Raw genomic sequence first — 23,157 nt, forward strand, 5'->3', positions numbered from 1 at the left:
GCATACAGGATCCCTTCAATGTCCGTAAAAACTCCCAACACAGCCAAAGTGTGTTCTTAGGATACTCAGTCTCAATATATATTGCTTGAAAAGAGGATTCCATGGTTTAAAAAAGTGTGGAAATACACACAATTGTGGAAATACTCTTCATGTCTAAAACAAAAGGTGTGTTTCAGACCCCAGCTTCAAGTCATTTCATCATTATTGTATTTTCAGAGCAATTAATATAGGTCTGAGCAATTGCTTAATATAGCTAATGAAGTCATGCAACTCTTAAGTGACAGAGCTGGGGTACTTGAGTTAAAATTCTGTCTCCATCACCATATGGACTTCCTACTATTAATTCATTGTGCCCAATCACCTTCGTCAGCTGCTGGGTCTCCTGGCACCACAGTCCTTCAGCCAGTAAGCTGGAACTTCCACTGATTCCTGATCATTCGTGATCAAGCACATATTAACTTCTCTAGAGCTTATTCCAGAAGTGGGCATAGCAATAATAATGTCAAACAGTAGCAGTTGTTGGGAAGATGATGCATGAGTCATTGGGCTAATGGTCAGAATACTTTTCAAAATTTAACAGGCTATCCACATATTTGGGTAAAAGATTTTGTGAAGTTGGGTATGTTGGGGGCATCTGAAACACATGGATACAAAATGGAATATTATTTAGTCATAAAAAAGAAGACAACCCTGACATGTGTGGCAACATGGTTGGACCTTACCTTGAGGACATGATGCTAAGTCAGAGAATGGCAAATACTGTATGAACTCATTTATTGGTGGAATCTAAAAATAAATAAGTAAATAAATAACTCATAGATACAGAGAACAGATGGGTGGTTTGCCAGGTGGGGGTGGGGAAAGGGCAAAATGGGTGAAAATGCTCCAAAGGTACAAACTTCCAGTTATAAGATAAATAAATCCTAAAAAATAAAATAAATATATAGAATAACAAAAGCCATAAATATCAGTGAAGTCTCCAGAGGAGAAAATTTAGAGTGGAAATACAAATATAGAGGAAAAAATAAAGAAGCAAGGAAGTCACCTGCAGTTAGGCAGTAGGAAAACCTACAGCATATATTGTCATAGACTCCAATGGTAGCAAAGTCCCAAGAGACTGTGAAAAGTCAATGTTGCTAAATGGCCCAGAAAGTTCAATGAAACTAAAGTAACTGAAAGTGACTAGAAGGAGACCATTGGTCATCTTGATGAGAGAATTATTGGGGAAGTTATTGTCAAGGACCTCACACTGCATGAGTCAAGGTTGGCTTGAGCCTATGGTGTGTGTGATCCAAAGCTTGAGGCAGAGAACACACTATCTGCTTTAGGATCTGGGCAGTAAAAGGAAGAAAGAGCAGTAGCTAAGGGGAGTAGCAGTTTTCTTTATAGCTGATGAGATCTGTGCAGAAAGAGTGGAGATGTGATAGAGCACAGTTCCCAGATGCTGAGTGTGAATGGGATCAGGTGTGTTTCAGACCCCAGCTTCAAGTCATTTCATCATTATTGTATTTTCAGAGCAATTAATATAGGTCAGAGCAATTGCTTAATATAGCCAATGGAGCATGGCTACAGGGATGAGACATTCACCTTGACCCAGAGACATGTGAAGATGCAGAATGGGATGGATGGAGTTACAGGGATGGTTTCTCTTGTTAGATGAAACTTCAAGTCAGATTTTTCCATTGTGTGCATATTTCAGGAGTAAGCTGTATTCCAGAGATCTCAAACCCAAATACCTATCAGGGCCAGGAAAGTAATAGCATATGCAATTATTCAAGATATGCCATTATATAAAATCTTGGACTTCCACAAAGCAGGAAGCATGATTCTTAAAGCATGAGATGCTCTTAGTGCATCCCTCACTTTCTCAATTTTGATAGAGACATGGTCAGAAAGAAGAGCTTCCCATTAGCGAGAAAAGCAACACTCCATGCGTGCTAACCAATGCAGTTGATGGCTTGGTCTCTGGATCAAGGAGACAATATGGAGTGGTAAAGTCTGAGTGGACCTAGAGAGTATGTGGTAAAGGGACCAGTCACTGCTCAGTTCCTACTCACTGCTGTCATGTGTCCAGGGGTGGGGGGTGTAGTCAGGAACTGTCATATCTCCCGACATTTTAGGAAAAGCCAGAACACTAGATGTTTATGTGAAATATCCTGATTATTGTATCTTGGCCTGGTTGGAAAACAAAACAAGACTGAGTAGGCCATCTGGGCACCAGACCTGCCCACTCATCAATCTGCATCCTCTGTTGTACACATTCAGTTCAACCTGTCACAAACCTGGGAGACAGCTTTTGATACCCAAGAGTCAAAGTTACTTGTGGTTTCCTGTCGTTGCACTGATTAAAGGGAAGGGAAAACGAAATCCTTCAAAGCCAAGTGAGCGATCGGGATTAACGGTTTACCAGGACAATTGATAATGAGAAAACAGAGCAAGAGGCTTAGAGTAAATAGGTTCTACAGCAGTTGAACAGTTGTTGGTCTGATTTGATAGCAGGAGGCGTTCTTAAGTCACGTCGAGCTAGGGTTCACTTTACTTACCATCATGAATCTACACGTATTAGTAATCCAACAAGGGGGTATGAATTCCAGTGAAATGCTATACAGACATTAGAGACATTAAGGATTTAGAAAAATACTTATTTATTTTGGGAACTTCTCACTTTGTATTGGTGATGGTTCCAAACAATATTATCAGATTTTCAACCTTTAAAACACATTAAAAGTATTATATGCCACACGATTCCATGGCTTCATAAATGATTTTTATTACATATTTTTCATTTTCTAAACAGAAGCTCTTTTACATAAAGCTGTGTTGTAAAAAAAAAATTGTGGAAATACATAATATTCTCAGAGATTTGTTATGCACATTATTAGCACACTAAAGATTCTGAGAAATTCTATGGCGGAAAACTTTGATTTTGTTTAATGCAGTGTGTCTCAAAATTATAAGATGATGGAGACCTTTTGGCCCAGAGTAAATGATGGAATGAGCAGTCTAAGGGATCTCCTTGGGAAAATGCAGGCCTGTAGACCTAGAGAACAGCACCTGAGAACCACTGTGGTATGGTATTAATGGAACTGTAGCCCTCTCGGCTGTGTTCTAAGTCAGGTAAGTAAAGCTGGGGGAAGCTCCCCGCATAGTCAACATTTGAGTGAGCCCAAACATTATCCTGCTCCAGTGAGTCCATGACAAATGACAGAAGGAATGTCTTTGCGAGGCTTGAAGAAAAAATGGCCCTTCTGACATCCAGTTCCCACCAGGGCTGCAGACCAGGTATTCTGGGTTCTTTGCAAACCGTCACTGTCTCTTTCACTTGATATTTTCCCAATAGCATCAGGTTATTTGCTTTGCCTAAACTGTGTTTGGTAAATGTTAATTCATTGATGTATATGGGGGGGGGGGGGAAATTCTAGAAACGAGGGAGGGGAAGACTAGCCTAGAACTTGAGAATATTTTTTTTAATATTTTAAAGATTTTATTTATTGAGAAAGAGCAAGCAAGCAAGTGGCGGGGGCCGGGGACAGGCAGAGGGAGAGAGAGAATCTCAAACAGACTGCATGCTGCACGTGGAGCCTGATGAGAGTCTTGAACCCACAACCCTGAGATCATGACCTGAGCCGAAATCAAGAGTCAGACGTGTAACCGACTGAGCCACCCAGGCGCCCCCAGAATAGTCTGTTTTTTAAACCCCAGGAAGGAATTTCCTTCTCATGAGGTAGGCTCCAGCCATGTGGCAGGTATGTGCTAGGTGCTGGAAAAGCAATGGTGAATACCATCCCTTCGCTTGTGAAGTTTATAGTCCAATGGGGAGAAAGGCATTAATAAGAATCACACAAGTATCTGAATATAAGCTGTAATAAGTGCTATGAAGAAAATGTGCTGGTGTCATGGGAATATCTAATGGAACCTGACCACATCCTTCAAATGAAAGATACCTTTTCTTTTTTATTGAGGTATAATTGACATAAAACATTAGTTTCAGGTGTACAACATAGTGATTTCATATTTGTGTATATAGCAAAATGATCACCACAGTAAGTCTGGTTAACATTCATTATCACACAGTTATAATTTTTTTTCTTGTGATAAGTACTTTTAAGATTTACTCTTAGAGGGCACCTGGGTGGCTCAGTTGGTTGAGCGACTGCCTTCAGCTCAGGTCATGATCCCGGAGTCCCGGGATCGAGTCCCGCATCGGGCTCCCTGCTCAGCAGGGAGTCTGCTTCTCCCTCTGACCCTCCTCCCTCTCCTGCTCTCTGTCTCTCATTCTCTCTCTCTCAAATAAATAAATAAAATCTTTAAAAAAAAAAGATTTACTCTTAGTAACTTTCAAATCTGCAGTATAGTGTTATCAACTATAGTCACTATGCTATATTATATCCCCATGATGTTTGTTTTATAACTGGAAATCTGTACCTTTTAACCCCCTTCACTCATTTTGCCTACCCCCATCCCATCCGCCTCTGGCAACCACCAGTTTGTGCTCTGTATCTATGAGGTCAGTTTTTCTTTGTTGTTTTTTCCTTCTGTGTTGTTTTTAGATTCCACATGTAAGTGAGATCATACGGTATTTGTCTTTGTCTGACTTACTTCACTTAGCATAAGGCTCTCAAGGTCCATCCATGTTGTCACAAATGGCAAGATTTCATTTTTGGTTTTTTTTACAGATGAATAATATTCCATTATGTACACACCACATCTTCTTGATCCATTCATCTGTTGATGGACATTTAGGTTGTTTCCATGCCTTGGCTATTGTAAATAGTGCTGCAATGAACATAGGGGTGCAGATATCTTTCCAAATTAGTGTTTTTGTTTTCTTCAGATAAATACTTAGAGGTGGAATTGCTGGATCAAACAGTAGTTCTATTTTTGATTTTTTGAGGAATCTCCCTAGTGTTTTCCACAGTGGCTGCGCCACTTTACATTTCTACCAAGAGTGCACAAGGGTTCCCTTATTTCTACATCCTCACCAGTGCTTGTTATCTCTTGTCTTTTTGATACTAGCTATTCTGACAGGTATCAGATGATATCTCATTATGGTTTTGATTTGCATTTCCCTGATGACAAGTGTTGTTGAACATCTTTTCATGTACCTGTTGGGCATCTGTATATCTTTTTTGAAAAAAAAAGTCTATTCGGATCATCTGTTCATTTTTTAAATCTGATGGTTCAGGGGTTTTGTGTGTGTGTGTGTGTGTGTGTGTGTGTGTGTGTGTGTGTTTGGGTTTTTTTTTTTTGCTATTGAGTTGTATGAGTTCTTCATATATTTTGGATATTTGCCCCTTATCTGATACACGATTTGCAAATATTTTCTCCCTTTCTGTAGGTTGCCTTTTCATTTTGTTGGTGGTTTCTTTTGCTGTGCAGAAGCTTCTAAGTTTGATGTAGTCCCACTTATGTATTTTTACCTTTGGTGTCAAATCCAAAAGAAAAATCATTGTCAAGACCAATGTCCAGAAACTTACTGCCTTTGTTTTCTTCTAGGAGTTTTATGGTTTCAAGTCTTATATTCCAGTCATTAATCCATGTTTAGTTAATTTTTATATATGGTATAAGATAGTTATCCAGTTTCATTCTTTTGTATGTGGCTGCCCAGTATTCCCAGCACCATTTATCGAAGAGACTGTTCTTTCCTCATTTTTTATTCTTGGCTCCTTTGTTGTAAATTAATTGATGATCTATGTGTGTGTTTATTTCTGGGCTATCTATTCTGTGTCATTGATTTATGTGTCTTGTTTTTATACCAATACCATACAGATTTGATTGCTATAGCTTTGTAATATAGTTGGAAATCAAGAAGCCTGGTGCCTCCAGCTTTGTTCTTCTTTCTCTGGATTGGTTTGGCTATTCAGGGTCTTTTGTGGTTCCGCACAAATTTTAGGATTGTTTGTTCTATGAAAAATGCCATTGGGATTTTGATAGGAATGGCATTGAATCTGTAGATTGCTTTGGATAGTATCAGCATCTAAACAAAATTAATTCTTCCAAATGATGAGTACAACATACTTTCCATTTACTTGCGTCTTTGACTTTTTTCATTAATGTCTTACAGTTATTAGTGTGTGGGGTTTTTCTCTTCCTTAGTTATGTTTATTCCTAGGTATTTTTTTGATGCAGTTGTAAGTGTAATTGTTCTCATTTCTCTTTCTGATAGTTCATTATTAGTGTATAAAAACTCAACAGAGTTTGGTATATTGATTTTGTATCCTGCAACTTCATTAAATGTGTTGATTAGTTCTAGCAGTTTTTTGGTGAAGTCTTTCAGGCTTTCTGTATATAATGTCATATCATGATATGCAGACATAATGTCATGTCTACAAATAGTAACAGTTTTACTTCTTCCTTTCCAATTTGGATACCCTTTACTTTTTTCCTTGCTTTTATTTCTTTCTTGCTCTGGCTAGGACTTAAAATGCTATGTTGAATGAAAGTGACAAGAATGGGCAGAGAGATACTTTTTGTTTTTTTTTTAAAGAGAGAGAGTGTGTGTGTGTGCGTGTGTGGGCAGGTGGGGAGGGTAGAGGGAGAGAGAGAGAATCTTAAGCAGCCTCCATGCCCAGCACCAGCCAATCTCAAGACCCTGAGACCATGACCTGAGCAAAATCAAGAGTCAGATGCTTAACTGACTGAGCTACCCAGGCACCCCTGAGAGATAACTTTTTGGAGCAAATGATGAGCTGAGAGTCACTGTGAGGAGGTGAGGTGGGAAGGTTGGGATAGAGAATTCCAGGCAGAGATGGGACCTGTTCCATGAAAGGGAGGTATATGCAAAATGACCTCCAAAGGCTGAAGGAGCAATAAGACTGAAGAAAAAGGCCGACAAGTCTAGCTTGACAAGAAATGATTTACTAAGGGGATTTATAGATAGAAGCATGTCTTGGGTGGCAGCAAGACAAGTAGATCTCCAAGGCCTCACCTCCCATAAGACCTGCTTTTATAGCCCTAGAGGCTGTGGAGTAGGGGCTAGGAGACCACACAGGAGGAGAGTGTTTGAGAATATGTGAATTTCATAGTCATATCTCTAAGGCAGATCAAGGACATTATGCCCCCAGGGTATACTTGAGGATGTGGATAAATAAGGGGAAGAATGTGGGAGTGGGGCTGTGCTCTAGAAGGCTTGGGTCAGAGTGGTCATCATGGAGGATTTGATCAAGATGGCATTAGTCTGGTTCATACAGGACCAAACCACAAAGAGGGAGAATGAGGGGGAGGGGAACTGAGGTTGTGAAGTTAGGCAAGAGCCAGATCTTCCAGGAGCTGGTAGGCCAAATTAGGAAGTGTAATCATGGGCTGAGCCATGGAAGCCATTTGAGGGTTTTAATCTGGGGAGTGGTATGATAGGATATGCATTTTCAGTGAGTCCTGAATATCCCCAAATGCCATATGGAGAAAGGACTATAGAGAGTCAAAGCAGATGTCCAGATATTGCCTGAGATTGTTGCAGAAGTCAAGGGAGCGATGCTATGGATTAAAGAAGAGGGGTGGGAGTGGAGAGGGAGAGAAGTGGAGAATGGAGGGGCCCTGCGGGGTCAAGGGTGAAGGTCAGGTTTCTAGCTGGTATAAATGAATGGAGGGTGGTGCCATTCATTGAGAAGGGGACTGGAAGACCAGGTCTGGGGGAAGATCAGGAGTTGTTTTTGACATTTTGTGATGGACATCTGGAACTGCTAAGTTGACGGTTGATACATGTCTAGCCTTAGATCAGGAGGTCTAGTTAGAATGTCCAAGGGTTAATGGCTTACCAGTGCTAATTGCAGCCCTGGGTATTGAGTAGATCACCTATGAGGAGAAAAGAAAAGGAGCCCAGTTCTAGTATTAACATCTTAAAGACTTGGTGGAGGAAGATAAGCCAGTAAAGGACACTAAAGAGTGTTAGTGTGAGAAGAAAAAGCAGAGACCTGGTAGTTGGTATAGCCAAATGCTGCTGTAAGAACTCACTTCCAATTCCAACTGAAGCAGGTCCATTGGATGAAGTGATAAGGACGTCACCGTTGGACCTTAGCAAGTACTGTTTTTCTGGAGTGATGGGAATAGGCACTAAAACGGAGTCATCACAGGGAAAAAGATGAAAGTGGAGATGTGGTGAGGACCCTTCCTAAAGAGGTTTGTCGAAGAGGGAGACCAGATTTCAGTTCTGATTTTGGCCTTACCTGTGTGATCAACCTCACTTATATCTGGCCCTCAACTTGTAGAATCCAGAGGGTCTATTCCACTCAATGTAGAATGGTAGATGTGAATGTTTTTTTCCCCCTCGTTCATTCTCATTTCTCTTGTGCCTCTTAAGAGAATCTTGCTGATGGTGATTCTAGTTTTGAAGACACAATATGTATATTTATTATACTATATCCCCTTCCCAAATAAAGCCAATTAAATACTTTATCTGGTATTAGAATGTTTGGACTCACCAAGGTAAGGGTTACTATGTCCATCTCTCTTGTGGCAACTTCCTAATGAATTCTCAGGGGACATACTGAGTATACTCAATTTTACTCTAAGCTTACTGACTTTAGATATGACTCCTCTATAAGATGTATCTCCACCTTTAATGACTAAGCTCTTAATTAGTTTAAGTGATCCCAGAGTAGTAAATACTGAATTTGAAAGGAAGCTTTGCTTTTTATATCCATTTCTTTTACCTTACCTTTTTAGCAACTTATTAGTTCAGCCACATTAAAAAACAGTTAAAGTTTGCTCAACTGTCATACTATTGTTATTGCTCCCAATAATAACCTCATCCCTCTTCACACCCTTAAAAGGCAGTAGCTTGAAGGAGGGGGAAAGATGGTGGAGGAGTAGGGGACCCTATTTCAACTGGTTCCCGGAATTGAGCTGGATATCTCCCAGACCAGTCTGAGCACCCACGAAACCAGCCTGAGATGTAAGAAGATCTGGATCTCTACAAACAGAATATCGTAGGCGGTTGGTTTTGAGGTACGAAGCGGGGAGCCGTGATTCCACGGGCAGATATCAGAGGATAAACGACAGTGGGAGGGAGCCTGGCCGTGGGGATCCTACACCGCCGGTGAGCGACAGCCTCGTGCGCTCCGGACAGGCACAGACTCGCAGACCGGTAGCGGCGGGGAAAGGACTCTAGGGCAGCCCCCCGACCCCCGGGCGGAAACCCGGAGTGGCGGGGTTGCGCCTGCAAACAGCAGCCCCCCGGACGGAAACCCGGAGCGGCGGGGTCATGCCGGCTAACTGCAGCCTCCCTGACGGAAACCCAGAGCGGCGGGGTTGTGCGCGCGAACTGGGAGCGGCTGGCGGTTTTAGAAGCACAAAGGGCAGAGACGAGCCCCGACCTGGAGGCAGGACTGGGAGCGCTGCGGAGGGGCGCACAACCCAGGCCGCTGCAGTTTATAGCAGCACGGACAGAAACGGAGACAGTGTGGCCTGGAGAGCTCACTGAAGAACAGACTAAGGTGTCTCTGCTCTGAGGCAGAGGGTTGGAAACGGTCTCTTCTGCTCTGACTCGCGGAACAGACGCGGAAAGCCGCCAGAGAAAGGCGCCAGAGAACAAAAGCCCCCAAAACTGATTCCCACTGAGCCCATCCCCCCACCACAGGGGCGCAGGGCAACTCTGCCCAAACAGGGTTGCCTGAGTAACAGCGTGGCAGGCCCCTCCCCCAGAAGACAGGCTGGGAAAACAAGAGGCCGGCAACCCTAAGGTCCCAAGAAAACAGGTGCATCTTGCTTGGGTTCTGGTCAATAATTTGGACTCTGTACATTCCCTCAAACACCCATCAACAGAATGACTAGGAGGAGGAGCCCCCCAAATAGAAAAGACTCAGAGATTATGACTTATGCTGCAGATTTACAAATGGATGCAGATATAACCAAGATGTCGGAGATGGAATTCGGGCTACAATTGTGAAGACAATGGCTAGAATGGAGAAATCAATTAATGGCAACATAGAGTCTCTAAGGGCAGAAATAAAAGGTGAATTGGCAGAACTTAAAAATGCTATCAATGAGATCCAATCCAATCTAGATAATCTAACAGCTAGGGTAACTGAGGCAGAAGAGAGAATAAGTGACCTGGAAGACAATATAATAGATAAAAAGGGAAAAGAGGAGGCCAGGGAAAAACAACTCAGAATCCATGAAAATAGAATCAGAGAAATAAGTGACACCATGAGGCGTTCCAATGTCAGAATAATAGGAATCCCGGAGGGAGTGGAGAGAGAGAGAGGGCTAGAAGATGTATTTGAGCAAATCGTAGCTGAGAACTTCCCTAATCCGGGGAATGAAACAAACATTCGAGTCCTAGAGGCAGAGAGGACCCCTCCTAAGATCAAGGAAAACAGGCCAACACCCCGGCATGTAATAGTAAAACTTGCAAATCTTAGAACCAAGGAAACCATCTTAAGGGCAGTTAGGGGGAAGAGATTCCTTACGTTCAGAGGGAGGAACATCAGAATAACGTCAGACCTATCCACAGAGACCTGGCAAGCCAGAAAGGCCTGGCAAGACATATTCAGGGTACTAAATGAGAAGAACATGCAGCCAAGAATACTTTATCCGGCAAGGCTTTCATTTAGAATGGATGGAGAGATGCAGAGCTTCCACGACCGGCAGAAACTGAAAGAATATGTGACCACTAAGCCGGCCCTGCAAGAAATATTAAGGGGGGTTCTATAAAAGGAGAAAGACCCCAAGAGTGATCTACAACAGAAATTTACAGGGACAATCTATAAAAACAACGTCTTCACAGGCAACATGATGACAATTAATTCATATCTTTCAATAATCACTCTCAACGTGAATGGCCTAAACGCTCCCATAAAACGGCACAGGGTTGCAGATTGGATAAAAAGACAGGACCCATCCATATGCTGTCTACAAGAGACTCATTTTGAACCTAAAGATACATCCAGACTGAAAGTGAAGGGATGGAGATCCATCTTCCATGCCAGTGGACCTCAAAAGAAAGCTGGGGTAGCAATTCTTATATCAGACAAATTAGATTTTAAACTAAAGTCTGTAATAAGAGACACAGAAGGACACTATATCATTCTTAACAGGTCTATCCAACAAGAAGATCTAACAATTGTAAATATCTACACCCCCAACATGGGAGCAGCCATCTACATAAGCCAACTGTTAACCAAAATAAAGAGTCATATTGATAACAATACGTTAATTGTAGGAGACCTCAATACTCCACTCTCAGCAATGGACAGATCATCTAAGCAGAAAATCAACAAGGAAACAAGAGCTTTGAATGACACATTGAACCAGATGGACCTCATAGATATTTACAGAACATTCCACCCTAAAACAACAGAATACTCATTCTTCTCGAGCGCACATGGAACTTTCTGCAGAATAGACCATATACTGGGTCACAAATCAGGTCTCAACCGATACCAAAAGATTGAGATTATTCCCTGCATATTCTCAGACCACAATGCTCTAAAACTGGAACTCAATCACAAGAAAAAAATTGGCAGAAATTCAAACACTTGGAAGCTAAAGACCACTCTGCTCAAGAATGTTTGGGTCAACCAAGAAATCAAAGAAGTTAAACAATTCATGGAAATCAATGAGAACGAAAACACATCAGTCCAAAACCTATGGGATACTGCAAAGGCGGTCCTAAGGGGGAAATACATAGCCATCCAAGCCTCACTCAAAAAAATAGAAAAAATCCCGAATTCACCAACTAACTCTGCACCTTAAAGAACTAGAGAAAAAGCAACAAACGACGCCTAGGCCATGCATTAGAAGAGAAATAATTAAAATTAGAGCAGAAATCAATGAATTAGAAACCAGAAACACAGTAGATCAGATCAACGAAACTAGAAGTTGGTTCTTTGAAAGAATTAATAAGATTGATAAACCACTGGCCAGACTTATCCAAAAGAAAAGAGAAAGGACCCAAATTAATAAAATTATGAATGAAAGGGGAGAGATCACGACTAACACCAAGGAAATAGAAACAATTATTAGAAATTATTATCAACAACTATATGCCAATAAACTGAGCAATCTGGGTGAAATGGAGGCCTTTCTGGAAACCTATAAGCTGCCAAGACTGAAACAGGAAGAAATTGACAACCTGAATAGGCCAATAACCAGTAACGAGATTGAAGCAGTGATCCAAAACCTCCCAAAAAACAAGAGTCCAGGGCCTGATGGATTCCCTGGGGAATTCTACCAAACATTCAAAGAAGAAATAATACCTATTCTACTGAAGCTGTTTCAAAAAATAGAAACAGAAGGAAAACTTCCAAACTCATTCTATGAGGCCAGCATTACCTTAGTCCCCAAACCAGGCAAAGACCCCATCAAAAAGGAGAATTTCAGACCGATATCCCTGATGAATATGGATTCCAAAATCCTCAACAAAATCCTAGCTAATAGGATCCAACAATACATTAAAAGGATCATCCACCACGACCAAGTGGGATTTATCCCCGGGATGCAAGAAGGGTGGTTCAACATTCACAAATCAATCAATGTGATAGAACACATTAATAAGAGGAGAGAGAAGAACCATATGGTCCTCTCAATTGATGCAGAAAAAGCATTTGACAAAATACAACATCCTTTCCTGATTAAAACTCTCCAGAGTATAGGGATAGAAGGAACATTCCTCAAGTTCATAAAATCCATCTATGAAAAACCCACAGCGAATATCATCCTCAATGGGGAAAAGCTGAGAGCCTTTCCCTTAAGATCAGGAACACGTCAAGGATGCCCACTCTTGCCACTATTGTTCAACATAGTACTAGAAGTCCTAGAAACAGCAATCAGACAACAAAAAGAAATAAAAGGTATTCAAATTGGCAAAGAAGTCAAACTCTCTCTTTTCGCAGACGACATGATACTTTATGTGGAGAACCCAAAAGACTCCACCCCCAAATTACTAGAACTCATCCAGCAATTCAGTAATGTGGCAGGATACAAAATCAATGCGCAGAAATCAGTTGCTTTCTTATATACTAACAACGCAACTGTAGAAAGAGAAATTAGAGAAATGATTCCATTTACAATAGCACCAAAAACCATAAGATAGCTCGGAATAAACCTAACCAAAGAGGTAAAGGATCTATACTCTGGGAACTACAAAACACTCATGAAAGAAATTGAAGAAGACACAAAAAGATGGAAAAATATTCCATGCTCATGGATCAGAAGAATAAACATTGTTAAAATGTCTATGCTACCCAGAGCAATCTATACCTTCAATGGCATCCTGATCAAAATTCCAATGACATTTTTCAAAGTGCTGGAACAAACAATCCTAAAAGTTGTATGGAATCAGAAAAGACCCCGAATCGCCAAGGAAATGTTGAAAAACAAAGCTGGGGACATCACGTTGCCTGATTTCAAGCTATGTTACAAAGCTGTGATCACCAAGACAGCATGGTACTGGCACAAAAACAGACATACAGACCAATGGAACAGAATAGAGAACCCAGATATGGACCGTCAACTCTATGGTCAAATAATCTTTGAGAAAGCAGGAAAAAACATGCAATGGAAAAAAGACAGTCTCTTCAATAAATGGTGCTGGGAAAATTGGACAGCCACATGCAGAAGAATGAAACTCGACCATTCTCTAACACCATTCACAAAGATAAACCCAAAGTGGATGAAAGACCTCAATGTGAGACAGGAATCCATCAAAATCCTAGAGGAGAACATAGGCAGTAACCTCTTGGACATCGGCCACAGCAACTTCTTTTAAGATACTTCTCCAAAAGCTAGTGAAACAAAAGCAAAAATGAACTTTCGGGACTTCATCAAGATAAAAAGCTTCTGCACAGCAAAGGAAACAGTCAACAAAACAAAGAGGCAACCCACAGAATGGGAGAAGATATTTGCAAATGACACTACAGATAAAGGGCTGGTATCCAAGATCTATAAAGAACTTCTCAAACTCAACACCCAAAAAACAAATGATCAAGTCAAAAAGTGGGCAGAAGATATGAAAAGACACTTCTCTGAAGAAGACATACAAATGGCTAACAGACACATGAAAAAATGTTCATCATCGTTAGCCATCAGGGAAATCCAAATCAAAACCACACTGAGATACCACCTTACACCAGTTCGAATGGCAAAAATGGACAGGGCAAGAAACAACAAATGTTGGAGAGGTTGTGGAGAAAGGGGAACCCTCTTACACTGTTGGTGGGAATGCAAGTTGGTACAGCCACTTTGGAAAACAAGTGTGGAGGTGCCTCAAAAATTTAAAAATAGAGCTACCCTATGACCCAGCAACTGCACTACTGGGTATTTACCCCAAAGACACAGATGTAGTGAAAAGAAGGGCCATATGCACCCCAATGTTCATAGCAGCAATGTCCGCAATAGCCAAACTGTGGAAAGAGCAGAGATGCCCTTCAACAGATGAATGGATCAAGAAGATGTGGTCCATATATACAATGGAATATTACTCAGCCATCAGAAAAGATGAATACCCAACTTTTACATCAACATGGATGGGACTGGAGGAGATTATGCTAAGTGAAATAAGTCAAGCAGAGAAAGTCAATTATCATATGGTTTCACTTATTTGTGGAACATAAGGAATAACATGGAGGACATTAGGAGAAGGAAGGGAAAAACGGGGAGGGGGATTGGAGGGAGAGATGAACCATGAGAGACTATGGACCTGAGAAACAACCAGGGTTTTAGAGGGGAGGGGGGAGGGGGGATTGGTTAGCCCGGTGATGGGTATTAAGGAGGGCACGTACTACATGGAGCACTGGGTGTTATACGAAAACAATGGATCGTGGATCACCACATCAAAAACCAATCATGTATGGTGACTAACATAACATAATAAAGTAAAAAAAAAAAGGCAGTAGCTTGAGTCATAGAGTTAGAATATTGGAAAAGTGCCCAAAACACATTTTTGACATTTATTTTATGGCAGAGAACAGTGATTTGGTATTTGACTCAAGTTGCTCAAGCACATTTGCCTATTAGCGGGCAAAAGCAATTCAGGGCAAATCTAACTGCAAATAGTAATTGTACTGAATGAATCTGTATGCTAGTATTAGAGCGAGGGCTTGGTGCAGAAAAGGTAGAGGAGTACTGGAGTGGGAAAGACAAATGATTCACTTCTTTATTATTGTCCCAGATCCAGCAACAGGGGACAGGCATAATATTAGGAGTTTGGAGGTTTCTTGCAGTCAGAAACAAGAAGACCTACATAGAGAGAAGGGGAAATCAAGTCTGAATTTGTGAGGCAATAGCAAATCCATGCAGGGCAGTTTTAGAGGACTTCCAAAAACTAGTGAGATTTTTCAAAACACACACACACACACACACACACACACACACACACACACACGAACCCACAGAGCTCTAGTATTACCTGAAAATTTGCAGGGAACTTTCTAGAATAATAGAATTCAGTGTGCTGGAATTTGATCCAAAGTAAATTGGACAGTACAAATGCTGGGAATCATGATGTGAGTTTCTGTAAGAAAAGGATTTTCCCCCTTTCTTAGAGTTTTTAACCTTCCCATGTAGCTAGATTCACAGAGCATATTTATGTCCAAGAAAACTAATTTAATTAAACTAATTGAAGTGAATGGGTTATTCTGAAAGAGAAGAGAAAGTTGAAAAACTGTCTTCCACTAGAGCTTTGTTTACAAAAGCACATAATTACTGGAAGTCCCCTTTGCCCTAGCACAGTTAATCCATTGTAAGAATGTATCTGGGGTGTATAATGAACAAATGTTGAAAATACTGGCCACACACTTTCCCTTAAGTTTATTTATAAAAGTCTGAATACATGTGTGCACTGAAGCTATGAGACTGGAGAAAGCCAACTGGGATAGAGACCTACTGTCCCCATGCCTGTCATTTAGTGCCTAACATAATTCTAGGCTATTTTCTTGTGCAGGACATCTGTGAATTCAAAGCAGTTAGACTGGGTAAGGTTGGTTTAGCTTTCTGACCCTCTATTTCCCGATCTGCAAAATGGGGGGACTAGATTGGATGAGCTTGCAGATTCCCACCCAACACACCCTGTGTAACCCTCTCCCCTTGAGTGGGGGCCAGAGCTAGTGGATGTGATGGGATAGCACTTTCATAATCCAAGTTAGCTTATACAGAAGAAGGGATTTTGCAGATATAATTAAGGTTCTTCATCAGTTACCTCTGAGTTCATCAGTAGGGAGATTGTCCTGGGTGCGCCTGACCTAATCAGGTGATCCCTTAACGGGGCCCTCCCTGAAAGAAGAGATTTGAAGTGAGAACAGCCATGTTGTGTACTGCCTATCCAGGAGGCCATTTAGCAAAGGCCTGGGAGTGGCCTCTAGGAGTTGAAGAGCAGTCCCCGGCTGATAGCCAGCAAGAACTTGAAGACCTTAGTCCTACAGCCCCAAGAAAAAGGATTCTGCCAACAACCTGAAGGCACTTGGAAGTGGATCTTGATCCCGTTGAGCCTCCAGGGAGGATGCAGTTGGCTGACAGCATAGCTGTAGTGTTGTAAGACCTTGAGCCAAGAACCCAGCTCCGTTGTGCCAGGCTCGACACATGCAAACTGTGAGATAATTTGTGTGGTTTTCAGATGGTAGATTTGTGGTCATTTGTTACATGGAAACAGAAAACTTAAATGTTCTAATTTTATTGAACACAAGACTCCTTGAGGTCACTAGACTGTGGCTGAGACAACTTTGAGCCACACAGCTAGTAGATGCCCTTCTCTGGAGTGCTGGATAAACCTCTGACAAGGCTGAGGATGCAAGCCAAAACCCTCCATCCAAGTAAATAGTACATTAACCCATAGGTTTCACATCTTTGTCAAAGTACGGTCTGTAGCTTAGAAAACCAAGAAACTTACTTTTCCAGCCAAGGGTCTTGAGCGGCAATTGTGTCTTGTCACCTCTGCTTCTCTTTAAGTAGTTGATCTTCTCTTTTCCTCTCCTGCTATTTGGTGACGGTAAAGTTCTCAGACCTGTCCTTTGAACATTTTAAACTATCACTCAGATTGGCTCTGGGTGGTTGTAAGACAGATAAGCATTAGACTTGGGAGACTAGTTCAACTCTTGGCTCTGAAAGCAACTAGCCACATGACCTTGGGACGAGAATTATTTCTCTGGCCTTGGGTTTCCTTCTGGGTAAAACACAAGACCTTATTATGTATTCCCAGACGGTTGAGGACAAAGGAGCATGGGCCAACTGGTAGAGTTTCAAGAACCACTCAAATTCCCCCTTTAGAAAGACTTGGAAGTGTGCACCTATTTTGCCCCTCTGGGTCAAGGAGATGTTCCTCTATATTCTTGCCCATTGAACCAGTTGTCTCAAATACTTTAACATGTGTAGATTAGTTTTATTTTGCATGGCAGGGGACAGCAGTGGGTAGGATAGGAAGAGAATCTTTAGACAATTCAGGGAGTTAATTTTATTCCATGGAAGGACAAAATTACAAGATGTAAAAGAGCCTATGTGATATTTTTATTGAATTGTTACAAATTTAAGGGAAACTTATGGGTGGAATATTGCGAGATCAATCCCGTGTGTTTGTTCTGAAGGGGTGTGGGTGCAATGGTAGAAGGAAACATCTGACCAAAGTGTTTTTTTGGAAGGGATATTCCTTCAGAGGATTCAAGGCAGCCAGTCATCAGTACCCTTCTAAAGTATATCCCTTGACCTGAGCACTAGACTTAAGAGTGGGGTAGCAGGAAGGCAAGGGTGGGAGTACAAAGCAGGGAAAAGTTTGGAGAACTGATGATTGGCTTTGAATGAGGTGGTATATTCAGTAAGATCAACCCAAATGTGGAAAGTTCTAGGAAGCTGGGATGGAAGGTGGTGGGGGCAACAGCAGCAAAGCAAGGCCAGCCTCTTCAGGGCTGCTTCAAGTGCCTTCTTTCCCCTCACTGTCACACTCGTCCTGCGCAGCAGCACTACGATTATCAGCCTCAGAGATGGGGAAACTGAGGCCCAAGGAGGTCAATTAACATTGCCGTCACACAGGCAGCGGGTGGTGCGGAGGGCAGCTGCATGCACCCAGCTAGCCTGACTACAGAGCCCTCACTCCTAACCGCCTTTGTCTCCAATGGAACAGACGGGACAACTTCCATTCTGTCTTCCTGGGGCAGGGAGAGAAGGGGAGCCCTGTGCTTCTGGGGGCTGATGTTGTTCGGACATCAGGGAACTTCAAGTTGTTGAAAACTTTGGGGAGAAAGCAGAAGATGGGTGTAAAGGAACCAATCCTTCCCTAGCTGGAACTTTCCCCCCAGGAGCTTTTGTTTCCTAGAAAATTATATCTTTTAGGAAGAGAGGGCACGGCCTCACAGCCCTGGGCAGATGTGCTGCTTCTTGGAAGGTTACCATTTTGTCTTTGTAGCTCTGTTCTGAATTTCTCTTATCGTTTTGTATTTCCACCTCTTTTTCAGTTTAGAAGATGGATCTGTTATTCTATTTTTATGGAGCGGTAGCTATCACGTGGGGGTTATCTTCCAGTGGTGAGGGGACCACACCAATCATTCTCAGGCCCCTCCCAACCACACCCACACCCTGTGGATGCCTCAGCACAGGGACTGCCTTCCAGGGACCCAGGAGCCAGGTGGGGCTGTCTCTCCACAGCCTGCTTCCTGTCAGGTGGGAAGGTGTACTAGGATTGAGGGGACGTTGGGCAGTTCTGGCTCATGTGGGGCAGCTCTACAGAAGATTCCATGATGGAGCCCCCAGTCATGACAGTGAGTCCAGTGTTAAGTTTGGGGATAATGGAGAGCTCCACTGAAGAGTAACCAGACCCTGACCCGGGTTGAGGAGAAACGGGACACACAAAGGACAGGTTCACCTGATAACACAATTGTAACTCTGGAAGCTTACAGCACTGTCCTTATAAAAATGCAAAGCAGGTCCAAAAGAAATTAATGGGATCTTTGAAAGGTCAGAGTATGCCTGAGCATTGATTTTAAGATGCTTTATCAATTAGAGACCAGAGGTTTTTCCTGATGATATTTATTTCATAAATGTAATTTTTCTAAAACATATTAAAATAGAAAACATGTTCTTTTGATCAATTATACAAAGAAAATACCAATATAGTAATAAAAATACTGAAAATATATGAAAAGCACCAGAATATTAGAGAAATTACACTGGCAACAATTCTAGGAATATATATATTTTTTTGCAATTGTACAATAAAGTGCTATTAAATCCAGTCAAAATTAGTGGCAAGATATAAAAACAGTTATGGTATTACTATGAAATTTGAGGCTAGGTTTAACCGCAATTGCATTTTTAGGCTAGTTTCAGATCAAGCTAATGATAGTTTATTTTCATGGAAAAGTCTATTAATTTCCATTCTCAGGTGAAAACAATCTAAATCTCAATGTTGATCCCTGGTAATCTGGTCATGAACAGCTAATGACAAGCTAAAAAATAAAATTATTATCAGAGTCCTCAGAGTAATAATCATACAAAGTATGATGAAATAAAATCAAAAGAAGACAGAAGAAAATCAAATGTAAATAGGTGATTAGTTAAGACGAGAACAAAAGTTCAGATGCCTTTGATTTTATAGTTAATTTTCAGTAATCTTGCATAGTCACATTGAATAGACACACAAACATTAACAAGATAGGTTATTCAATGAACTGGCCAGACATTAGGGAAGAACAACTCAGCGAGTCAATGTCATTTTCATCAGAAACATTAAAGGGACACTGTTAGTTAGGACAGCACGCTTCCAATTCTGACCAATGATTTCCTCATTTCTCTGCTGAGGAACAAAAAACATACACAAATACTTTGGGGTTAGAGGATAGTCAAGCCGGGGATGTGACACACACACAGGGAGATACTACGGCCAGTACTTAGGGTGTACTGAAGTCACTTTCACGTCTGGAGTTGGCAAACTGCAACAGAAAAACCCAAATTAAGACAAAGTTACCAGACCAGTGTCCTTTTAAGGTTTTATTTCTAGGCCAATTTTGAAGGGACTCTATTATATCATTCTTCACAACTCAGTGTTGGAATCATCAGCTTCTCCAGATGAAAGCCGCCAACACCACACTTCAGAAGAAAACATTCTCCAAGCATGGCTCAATCAAAACTCAACATTTATTTAACAGGCAGACTCTTTTTCTTTCATATCAAGTAGATTTACACGTGACCCAACACGGACTGAAACTGGCTGTATAAATGAGAAAACAAACTCTTTTCATCCACCTCTGCCCCTGCGAGTCGTATCACCTTAGGCACTCAGGAACCACCCTTGGGATTACTGTGACAAGGACAGAGGATCCAGCAAGTCCATCAGCCCCAGTCTGAAGGTGGTACAAGTGGATCATGAGTTCTACTTTTCACTCAGAAATGGACACTTGAGTTTTGATTTTTTTTTTTTTTCATGCTTCTAGATCCTCTAGTCTTTTTGTCAAGTTTCCTTCTGGTGGCTGATTTTAACAAGGACCTGAAATGTAAATGAATTCTACGACTATGCCTCTCAAAAACTAACTTTTCAAAGAAATTTTAACTCGTTTAGAAAAGAGGGTGAAGATGGTACAACATTGGAGTAGGCCTTTCTAATACTGAAGCATATGGGTCAGTGTCCAGCCACTGTGAGCAATGTGACACCGCATAAAAAAGACTGGAAAGTGGGACCGAAAGGATTTTTCTTCTCCGTGCCACTGACAGAATTCAAGGAAAACCCAACCAAACTTAGTTCCCCCAGTTCTACCTAAATGTGAGTATTCATTAAAAAGTCCAAGATTAATAAAAGGCAGACTTTAAGGAAGACAGATAAGAAACAAAGGCTAAAGGTGGTTTGGCATTAAATAGTTTTACATACTCAAAGAATATTGACTAGCATCTGGAAGTAATTCTCAAAATTACAAAGTCATGTTTAAAGAAATTACTCTGTATAAGTATGGTTTTTTCAATATACATGTTCTATATACATAGTATAGAAAAGCTAGTAAGTTGGCTCAGCTATAATGATTTTGTCATTAAAAAAGCAGATGACATTTTTGGCTGCAACAAAGCTTGTTACTTACACTTTTCAGTTCAGCTAATGTATATATATAATACAACTTAAACTTCAGAAGTCTTCAAATCGAAAGGAAAAAATAAATTATATCTAAAGTATTAATTTACACACGGCTATGCCTTGACTTGGCTAACTACAGCTATAGTCTCTTATAATCAATTTCTCCAGTGTTTCCTTATTCTAACAGACTTTATTTTCAAGACATGTTCCCCTCTAAGTGTGGCAAATTTCCTTTCAGGAAGCACAGATGTGCGGCACTTTTAGTAGCATGAAGTTCTGGGTCTTTTTCCAACTAATGAACGAAAGAGCCTTGTTTCCTACCGAGTGCCACTTCTTTAACTGTACAACAAATAGAAGAAAGAGATGACAAAAGCAAGCAAGAGCATTGTTAAGGAAAGCAGTAGCTGCTGGAACCAGATACAATGCTGAACTTGGTCTTCAAGCTTCCTATTGCTTTCTAGTAAACGATTGAGCTAAAGAGGGAAAAAAGGATGAAAGATTTATATCAGTAAAACAGTACATGAATCATGTAAACGACAAATAGGAATATTAGAAACCCAACCATTTACAGGATGGGGTCTATCCACTCTGAGCAGCTAGGAGCTGGCAATGCCATGAGGGATTACATTTGTTTGGTGAATAGCCGTGCACCCTCTTACTTCTGTTTTGGAAAGGTCTAATTTTCTAGTGGAGAAGGAGCAAAGCAAGTACCTTCCTGGAGGTACCTAAACCAGCTACTCAGAAAGAGAGCCCCTCCATCTTTTTCAAGTTGAAATGGTACTCCTCTCATGAGATCAGATTCTTTGGTACTCCCCCAGGCACCATACAACTTGTCCAAATTAAAATGGCCAGAGCTTTTCAAAAGTTAATAGATCTCCAAAAGTAACTCACCGCTTACGATTTCAGATTTGGCTTCCCTTCACAAAGAAAAGAGCATTTCTGTCATGTCTATGCCAAAGGTCTTCCTTACATCAGTGGGGAAAAAGTGGATTTCTAATATTAGTTAGCATTAACACCTCTGTTTTAGTTAGGGAGAAAGAACACTTACTTGCAGATAAAGATCTTCACTGGTTTTATCAGACATGTTAAAAGCACTGTCTTTTAATGTCAGAGTGGTTGGTTTACTGCTCTCAACAATATGGCATCTTAACCTATGAAAGTCCAAAGGAAACATAACTTCTTAAAATTTTTAATGAAATTTTTTTTATAAAAGTATAATGTGAGAAAAGTCAAACACAGAAGTTCATGTAACCGGGATGAAAGTCCTCCTCCTCCCCAGATACACGTGTACGGTGGCAGCTCACTGTGGATCTATCTTGGAAGGGGAGCACAACTGGCCACCCCCAAATGCGCCTCTCTGGCATAAGGATTATCTGGAGCTGGTTATTTTTTAAGAAACAGCAGACCTAAGAAAAGCTTTGAAAACCTTTTGTCAGGGACACGGACATCAATAAGGGAAGGAAAGGTCCATCTATAAGGGTGTCTTCCTCTCCCTGCCAGGACGAGGGGATGACAGAAATCTCTAAGAACTCTTTTTTTAATTTTTTATTTTTAGTACAAGTGAGTTGTTAAAGGGCAGATTTTTTTTTAAATTAACATTTAATGGAAAAGGGACCAATCGACATCTGCTGAACCACTTTACCCTTGTTCACTGTGATTTTCCTGACAGCCCCCCATAATGGACTCCCTTACCCCCCAACATCTTGTCTTGAGCTGGAGATGGTATTTAAGGTGGTGTCTTGGGCCACTTTGGGGAGTTTAACTGTTTTCCTGGGTATCTCCCATATATACAGGAGGTATACATGGTATTAAACTTTTGCTTTTCTCCTATTAATTAGTCTTTTATTTCAGGGGGTGGGGGTCTCAGCCAAGAACCTAGCATGGTAGATGATAAATAATTTTTCCTCTCCTACATTTTGGCAACCTACGCTGGGGCCTGCTGAGACACCGTACTCGCCTGGGAGCCTACAGATGGGAGTGTGGAAAACCGGCAAAAGCCGGCAAAGGTAAGAATTCTTACCAAAGCCCGCTTTCCTGGATCTCACTCTGGTGCCAGGTCGAGAGAGAAAGGTCAAAATTTGACCTTGTCCCTTCCTTTCCAAATTTAGATTAGCAGAAGAAAATAGGTCAAATGAGGTCTTCGTTTCATCTTGTTCTAGGTCTCGAGAGCTTGGTGTTGT

The 23,157-nt window shown here is 41.2% G+C and overlaps 1 protein-coding gene across 2 annotated transcripts in view; it reads right to left on the minus strand.

Annotated features, from left to right (window-relative positions):
• Window positions 1-18,940: 18,940 nt before the first annotated feature.
• Window positions 18,941-23,157, minus strand: part of MOSPD2 (motile sperm domain containing 2) — a 57,374-nt gene continuing 53,157 nt past the window's right edge. Inside the window, exons 14-15 of one of the 2 annotated variants that reach the window (XM_044911521.1) lie at window positions 22,026-22,128; window positions 18,941-19,847 (exon numbers count right to left, since the gene is read on the minus strand). In XM_044911521.1, the coding sequence (XP_044767456.1) occupies window positions 19,806-19,847; window positions 22,026-22,128 (145 nt within the window). In that variant the 3' untranslated portion in view covers window positions 18,941-19,805. Of the gene's footprint in view, window positions 21,451-22,025; window positions 22,129-23,157 lie in introns of both variants that reach the window. The other variant, XM_044911520.1, reaches the window with a different exon arrangement.

Source organism: Neomonachus schauinslandi, chromosome X (genome assembly GCF_002201575.2).
Source record: "Neomonachus schauinslandi chromosome X, ASM220157v2, whole genome shotgun sequence".
Lineage (NCBI taxonomy): Eukaryota > Metazoa > Chordata > Mammalia > Carnivora > Phocidae > Neomonachus > Neomonachus schauinslandi.